This window comes from Silene latifolia, chromosome 9 (genome assembly GCF_048544455.1).
Source record: "Silene latifolia isolate original U9 population chromosome 9, ASM4854445v1, whole genome shotgun sequence".
In the NCBI taxonomy this organism is placed as follows: Eukaryota; Viridiplantae; Streptophyta; class Magnoliopsida; order Caryophyllales; family Caryophyllaceae; genus Silene; species Silene latifolia.
Window position 1 is genome coordinate 52,178,650 of NC_133534.1, and position 8,338 is coordinate 52,186,987.

The 8,338-nt window shown below is 38.8% G+C and overlaps 1 protein-coding gene across 1 annotated transcript; it reads left to right on the forward strand.

The window, feature by feature from the left end:
* The first annotated feature begins 448 nt into the window (after window positions 1-448).
* Window positions 449-7,019, forward strand: LOC141599760 (heat shock 70 kDa protein 14-like). The gene is made up of 10 exons (XM_074419871.1): window positions 449-648; window positions 1,471-2,664; window positions 2,978-3,205; window positions 3,488-3,583; window positions 3,712-3,927; window positions 4,623-4,817; window positions 4,928-5,074; window positions 5,222-5,371; window positions 5,460-5,590; window positions 6,467-7,019. The coding sequence occupies exons 2-10, from the start codon at window positions 1,495-1,497 to the stop codon at window positions 6,666-6,668; spliced, it is 2,535 nt and encodes an 844-aa protein (XP_074275972.1). The 5' UTR covers window positions 449-648; window positions 1,471-1,494; the 3' UTR covers window positions 6,669-7,019.
* The last annotated feature ends 1,319 nt before the right edge of the window (window positions 7,020-8,338 follow it).

Below are 8,338 nucleotides of genomic sequence, written 5' to 3' on the forward strand. Positions count from 1 at the left end.
AGTGAAATGTTATTACTATTATTTCATTAATAAGAGTAAAATATTAATAGCGGGAGTAGTGAATATGTCTCAAAATTTATTTCATCGTAATTTTAGGATATGTCATAGAAAAATATATTAATGATAAATTTATGGGTTATGCAACTTTAAGTAATTTTATTTAATAAAAAAAAATTAATGGTAAGTAGAGGTAGTCCGGATGAAGCTGGACACCAATACTAGTAAGTATAAAATCCTCAATCATTGCCAAAAAAAAAAATATACCGTGAATCATTGCTATATTGCTACAAGTAAAAAATCCTCGATTATTGCCAAAAATCTGGGTTCATATATTAGAAATCTCGAAGTAAAAAAATTATCGATCATTGCCAAAAAATGAGGTGTTAATTTAGCATTATTAAGTAATACAAAAATAAAAACTCTATAAATGTCGCGCAATGATTGTGCGGGATCTAAAGTAGTTAATTAATCAAAGTAAAAGATGAATGAATAGCTCGTCTCCTCCTCGCCTCATATAATAAAACCTTGTGTATATATAAAGAGAGTAATCGAGAACTTCCTTCATTCTTCTTTGTAAATCAACAACCATCTGTTTACTTGTCTCTCCTCCGCCGCCGCCGTCCGATCTAATCCCACCTCTACTCCATCGTACGCTCCTACGATCCTCATTTCTAATCTACCTTCGTATTGCATAAACCCTAATTTTTTTTTAAAATTTTAATTCCTAGATTTAGTTTCCTTCATTTTTCTATCAGATTTACCTCAATGTTAGTTATTCTTCGTTTCTTTTGCTTTTTATTTGTATTGCCATTGATTGTTGATGTTAATTAGGTTTTGAATCAACTGAAAACTGCCATTTTTAATGGCTTGTTTTAAGTTTGATTATTTGGTTACTTGTTTTTCATCTGATTTTGTTTAATGAGCTCTATTATTTGACTTTTTAATTCAACTTTATTGCTTAAAGATATAATTGTTATCAGCAAGTCATTGATCCGCTGTTTATGTTGTAACCCGTAAAGCTGTATTGAATTAGGGATGTCAGCTTCTTGTTAATTTGGAAAATGGTCTGAAGTATCCATGTACTTTGACATGTGCCGTTAAGCTGTATTGAATTAGGGATTTCAGCTTCTTGTTAATTTGGAAAATGGTCCGTATTCATGTACTTTGAGATATGATGAGCTATTCTAATTATAGTTCAAGTTACTGATCCGCTGTTTATGTGGTAACCTGAGAATTAGGGATTTCAGTTTTTTGATGATTTGGAAAATGGACTGCGTAGTGCTAAATTGGTCTTCCAGTATGAATTACACTCGGACGCTTGTTTTAAAGATGTGCTTTTTTTATTGTGTTTAAGATCCACCATAGTAATCTGCTCTTCATTCATTGTAAAGTTAATCTGTTCGGTTCTACTTGCAAAATGATACTCATACTGATTTTGTTGAATACTTTTTTGTCGATTTTTTTTTTCAGACTCACCAGCTCTGTACCTGAAAGATGAGTGTGGTAGGATTTGATTTTGGTAACCAGAGCTGTGTTGTTGCCGTTGCAAGGCAAAGGGGTATTGATGTTGTCCTCAATGACGAGTCCAATCGGGAAACACCTGCTATTGTTTCCTTTGGTGAGAAGCAGCGGTTTGTTGGGACTGCTGGAGCTGCATCTGCATTGATGAACCCTAAAAACACCATTTCCCAGATTAAAAGACTTATTGGTCGGCCGTTTTCTGATCCTGAGCTGCAAAGGGATATTCAAACGGTGCCATTTACGGTCACTGAGGGGGCTGACGGCTTTCCCTTGATCCATGCAAGGTATTTGGGGGAAACCAAGACGTTTACCCCGACTCAGGTACTGGGTATGTTGCTCTCGAATTTGAAAGGCATAGCAGAGAAGAACTTGAATGCTGCTGTGGTTGACTGCTGTATTGGAATCCCAGTTTACTTCACTGATCTTCAGAGAAGAGCTATACTAGATGCAGCGACGATTGCCGGTCTACATCCTCTTCGTCTAATTCATGAAACTACAGCTACCGCTTTGGCCTACGGTATCTACAAGACAGACCTGCCTGAAAATGACCCTATAAACATTGCGTTTGTAGATGTTGGACATTCCAGTTTACAAGTGTGCATTGCTGCCTTGAAAAAAGGCCAGCTTAAGATCTTGGCTCATTCATTTGATCGCTCTTTAGGCGGGCGTGACTTTGATGAAGTTCTTTTCCAGCACTTTGCTGCTAAGTTTAAGGAAGAGTACAAGATTGATGTGTATCAGAATGCAAGGGCTTGCCTCAGGCTTAGAGCCGGCTGTGAGAAACTGAAGAAGGTTTTGAGTGCCAATCCTGTGGCTCCATTGAACATCGAGTGCCTAATGGACGAGAAGGATGTCAGAGGAGTCATTAAAAGGGAGGAATTTGAAGAAATTAGCATCCCAATTTTAGAGCGGGTGAAGAAGCCTTTGGAAAAGGCTCTTGCAGAAGCTGGTCTTAGTACTGAAGAAATTCATACTGTTGAGGTTGTTGGCTCAGGTTCAAGGGTTCCAGCCGTCATAAAGATCATGACTGAATTCTTTGGGAAGGAACCTCGGCGTACTATGAATGCCAGTGAGTGTGTGGCAAAGGGTTGTGCTTTGGAGTGTGCAATTCTTAGCCCCACGTTTAGAGTCAAAGAGTTTCAGGTATTGAGTTGGTCCATTTGTTATCGCGTGCCTTCTATTTCCAGTGCTTTACTACTATGTTTATGATGAGTTGCTGACTTTTGTGGTCAAGATGTATCATCAAGCCTCAGTACTTTGATGATTAGCATAAGATTATGTATAATGCTCTTGGGCCTTTATCAATTGAGCATGTGTATATGCATGTTTAAAAGTTGGTCTATTTCGGAAAGTGTTTATTGCTTCCTCATATTCCTTGGTTATTTATGTTCTTCTGTTTTCTGCTTCTGAAATTTCTCTCCACTTTTGAATGATGGCATGCCTTTTCTTCATCCAGGTTAATGAAAGCTTCCCATTTTCCATCTCAATGTCCTGGAAAAATCCTGCTGTTGGGGGCCAAAATGGAGCAACTGAGGGGCAGAACAGCACTGTAGTTATTCCCAAGGGAACTCCTATCCCTTGCTTAAAGGCGGTAACAATTACAAGAACAGGCACATTAGCTGTCGATTTGCAGTATGCCGATGTTAGTGAATTGCAGGCCCCACCCCAGATTAGCACGTATACGGTTAGTAATCGTTCCATTAGTGTTTTTTTATACATCTTGATCATATTTTTAATATTTACTCCCTTCATCCCAATGAGTTGTATAATTTTTCAAAATAAGTGAGGGGGATTTTATAAAGTGTATGCAATTTAGTGGAATGGAGGGAGACTTTAGTAAAAATGTACATTTCTAGATTGGTTGTCCTTTAGAGTTTTGCTGTTCTGTTTCTCATCTCTTATCTAGTCATTTGCCTTGGTTGATTTTTTTTTATTGAATCTTTGTTTCTGTTGGTTGAATGAATAGATTGGCCCTGTCCAGTCTCCTAAAGGTGATTCTGCAAAGCTAAAGGTTCGAGTAAGGCTAAATCTGCATGGTATTGTATCCGTGGATTCAGCTACGGTGAGTCTACTGCTGTTGGTAGATAAACAATTGTTTTAGTATTACTCTTCTCTTTTCTTTTCTTTCCCCTGTGCATGTGAATGCGCTTCTCTTTGTAGCCTTGCTGAGCTTATCAATTTTTCTCCCAGCTCTTAGAAGAGGAAGAAATTGATGTTCCTGTAGTAAAAGATGCAGCTAAGATGGAAACTGATTCTCCAAATGACGGAGTCCCTCCTGAAAGTGACGTGACTATGCAAGATGCCAAGGGTGAAACTCCTGCGGCAGAAAATGGCGTGCCTGAGTCTGGAGAGGCTTCTGCACCTGAGGTTGAACAAAAGCCAGTTCAGATGGATACAGATGCCAAGGTATTGCTCTGGCCGTTTTGTTGCGACCATCTTTAGACTAAAATCTTTGAATCTGATGATGATGTTTTTGTAAGGTTGTACGAGATTCTGAACAGCGATCTTGCTTATATAAACTTGGGGGTGATACTGCAACTTTTGTGTTACATATTTTATGTCTGTTCAATTTTCTGGTGTGTCATATCATTGCAAATGGATTATGTTATATTTTTTCTTATTAATTATTAATGAATTATGAAACTAATGAGCTTGGTATTATGATATTATCAATCTTGGTTTGGACCTGATCTCATAATTGGTCTGACCTTATCTCGGCCATTGTACTAAAACTCCGTCTGATACTGCCTTTAATTAGGTCTTGATGGCTCAGTGGCGACTTAATTGGTCGTAGGATTGAATTCCCTTCCCCTTCAATTGTAGTGCCCTTGTGCAGTTGCGCTGCTGGGACTAAAAGGAATTTATGACTTGTGGAAGAGATGTTCAACGTCGCACATACTTTTTGAGGAGCTAACACTCTACCTTAGGGATGCCAGTTTGTCCTTTTTTCTGGGAGGCTTGATTTGGCTGTTTCTCACTCTCTGTTTAAGCTGTAGCAGTTTGTATTGTAGGCTTTTGTAGGGTGTGCTATGGGGTGACATACAACTTGCACCATTTTTTATGGTTGTACAACGAATCTCATACAGTTTTGTGTTTTGCAGACTGATGCATCAAAGAAGAAGCTGAAGAAAATAACTGTTCCTGTGTCAGAGATAGTCCACGGTGGACTGTCTAAGGGTGATGTAGAGAAAGCAGTCGAGAAGGAATTTGAAATGGCCTTGCAAGATCGCGTTATGGAAGAAACTAAGGACCGAAAAAATGCCGTGGAAGCGTATGTGTATGACATGAGAAACAAGGTATAGTATGTGGTTCATTTTCTGTGGAGTCACATAGGACAATTTTTTTAAGCTAATTTTTATTGCTTATCTAATCTGTTTTACTCTCTCTGTGTTGCGGTGTTGTTCAGCTTAATGACAAATATTACGAGTTTGTCACTCCTTCGGAGAAGGATGAGTTCATTGCTACACTTCAGGAGGTAGAAGATTGGTTGTACGAAGATGGAGAAGATGAGATCAAGAGCGTCTATACTGCTAAGCTTGACGAGCTGAAAAAGGTAAAGCATTTAGGTTTCTCTCTGCTGAAGATTCACTTGTTTCCCTTTTCCCTGTCTCACCTCGAGGGAATGGGGGTTCGTTAGAGCTGCTCTTCCATCAAAATACCGAGTAATAAAATTATTTTTTGGGTAATTCCTAAATTGCAGAAAGGTAACCCTGTTGAGGAGCGTTACAAGGAGCATATGGAACGGGGAGGGGCCGTTCAACAACTTGTTTATTGTATCAATAGTTTCAAGGAAGCAGCAATGTCAGCTGACCCGAAATTTGAACATATTGAGCTTCCAGAAACACAAAAGGTAGTATTGTGCATAATTTTATTTCGAATGTGATATCTGTGTATATCAGTCATGTGATATAGGCTTCTGTGAATGTTATTGTGTGTAGGTCATTAATGCTTGTGTTGAAGCTGAAGCGTGGTTGAGAGAGAAGCAGCAGCAACAAGATACACTTCCCAAACATGCAACTCCTGTTTTGAGGACAGCTGATGTGCTAAAGAAGGCAGATGAGGTTAACAGGTATGTATCATTGTTACTATATGGATTATTGTTCCCTTAAATTGTAATCACCCATATTGTGTAGCTTGTTATGTTACTCAGAACTTCGGTTTTGGTCTCAGGCAGCACATGTGTTCATGGGAACATGTCTTAAACAAAAATAATATATATTTATAAATTTAAAATATCTGAAGTCTCTACCGAGAAAATAGAGGGATGTTTGTGAAACAATCCCTACATTTCTTTGATATCTTCCACTTTCTCAAGGGGTAGCTATTTTACGAATAAAATTGTAAATACAATGTTACCCTCCCTTTCCCACCCATTGAACGATAAAGGTGGTCTAGGGTTCAGGTACAATCCATATACATGTTTTTGAGTGCTGTATCAGACATGGATATGGCCTCATAAGTCAAGAGTTTATTATCATTGATGGTCTATATAATTAAGTAATAGGTAAACTCCTCCAAATCTTAAATGACATTCTTACATATTTTCTCGTTTGTGTAAGAAAACAATTTATTATTTGAAGCTTATTATATTCAGGGTTTTTTGGATGCAATTGAAAGGCGAGGATTGAGGGGAGGGGAGAGGAAGGGAACACGATGTTTTTCTTTTGTATCTTTTCTAGTTGGAACATTTTTTTTTTTTTTTTTAATTTGGCTGGTACTCTGGTAGTTTGGATCTCTCTCCCTATCCATCTAACCCAACTAACTATCTAGATAGGGGAACAAATACCTCCGTCCAAAGACCTGAATGCATCTTTCAACTGAATGCATCCAAATACATCCGCCCAAACAAGGGGCTACCACTTAGAACATATTTTCTAACAAAAGGGTTCTTGGTTAACGACTGATTGATTTTTTGAGACCAACATCTGAGTTTCATTCATAACAGGTTGTGTAGACCAATAATGACAAAACCCAAACCAACTCCACCAAAGCCTGCAACACCTGAGCCACAACCACCTCAAGACAAAGAGGCTGAGTCTGCTGGCGGTGAAACCAATTCAGGCCCAGGTGCCAGCGAGAGCAATGAAGGTCCAAAACCGGAGCCAATGGACACAGAGAAGTCAGAGCCGGCTCCAAGTGCAGCGTAATCTGTCGGTGACGTGAATTTTTATTCTCCGACTCATCGGTTTCTCTTGTTGGAAACTCTCTTTTTTCCGATTTGAGCCCAAAGACGCTATGCCGGGGGCTTGTGGAGATTTTTCATCAGGTCTTTTTGCTTTTTTTATATTTGTAATATTTTATTCTTAATAGGGATTGCTTACAGCTACTGTTTGGCGGTGTCCCAAAAAACAGTTTTATGGATGTGTTCTCGAGGGGAGGGGTGTTTTGATTAGTAGGCATCTTTGTTAATGTTATTTTCAAGATTTCTACAATTTCTGGAAACTAAATTGAGCCATATTATGATTTATGCACTTGGAATTACACTTTTGTCTTGGTCAGTTGTCTCTTTAACTGGGCATCTTTGTTAATGTGTTGCCTTTGGAATTACACTTCCTGTTGCAGGCTTTGGTGGAGCTCTAATTAGTCGCTATGTTTTTGCCAAGAACTACGAGTCGCGTAGTAAATGGTTCACACATGTTAAGCAAGTTATGTTTGTGAATCCTTTATTATTTATTTACTAAAAGAATAGGTGAAATTTATAATTTTCTCGCTCAAATCACTCTTATTTACAAATTAGGCCTTTATATATTTGGCTATTCTAAAATATTGGGCCTAATACTTTTGGTTATTTTATACAAATGTTAGGCCCACCTTATAATTCTTATTTGTCACTATTTGTAGAGAAATATATTCTCATACACAATTGTTGTATAAGGCGGTCTCTTACCATGAGACTAGCCCAATAATTAAAGCCCACAATACAAGAGATGGCGGCACCCTATCTGGGGATTGTAGTGTCGGAGTGCCCAATTCTGGATGTGAAGTTCGAGCTAGTGAGGGACAGACCCTCGAAACTAATGATGGAGCTGTCGATACCATGGAGTATTGATAGAATCCTTAAGCTGGTAAGTCAAGCGTATCTGTCATCGTTAAATTATTTACCTTTTTTAATGAGTACAAGAATCCCGAACCAGGCTCCTAACCTACCCCATATTACTTATATGGTCTGGAATGTCCATGGCACTGGAAATAAGAAGAAAATTAATGCTATTAAAGAGGTTGTCAGAATATACAAGCCCACGGTTCTTGCTTTAGTTGAAACCCATATGGGAGAAGAACACGCTATTAAGATGGGATCGATCATGGGTTATAATGGGCAATCTCGTGTTAACGCTATAGGGTTTAGCGGGGGAATATGGCTTTATTGGCGAAAAGAGGTTGTTACGTTAACTCCAATAGCAGAGCATCAATAGTTTATTACGGTAGAAATATCTCGCAATGGGGAGTTACCTTGGTTCTTCTCAGCTGTTTACGCAAGCCCTGATCCGACTAACAGGAGGCAACTATGGGTGGAATTAGAGAACTTTGCTCGAAATAACAATAGGCCGTGGCTTCTCGCGGGAGATTTTAACGAGACCCGCTCCCTAAGGGAAAGACATGGCGGAGATCAAAATATGGCTAGAAGATGTGAGATTTTCGACAATTGGATTGAAAACTGCGAATTCCTTGAGCTAGCGTTTACTGGACCTTCTCATACTTGGGCAAGAGGAAATTCAGTGGCTACTAGACAAGAGCGCGAGATTAGACAGAGCACTATGCAATGCAGATTGGGGAGCCCTTTTCGAAGATGCTATGGTCCGTCATGTTCCTGCTATAC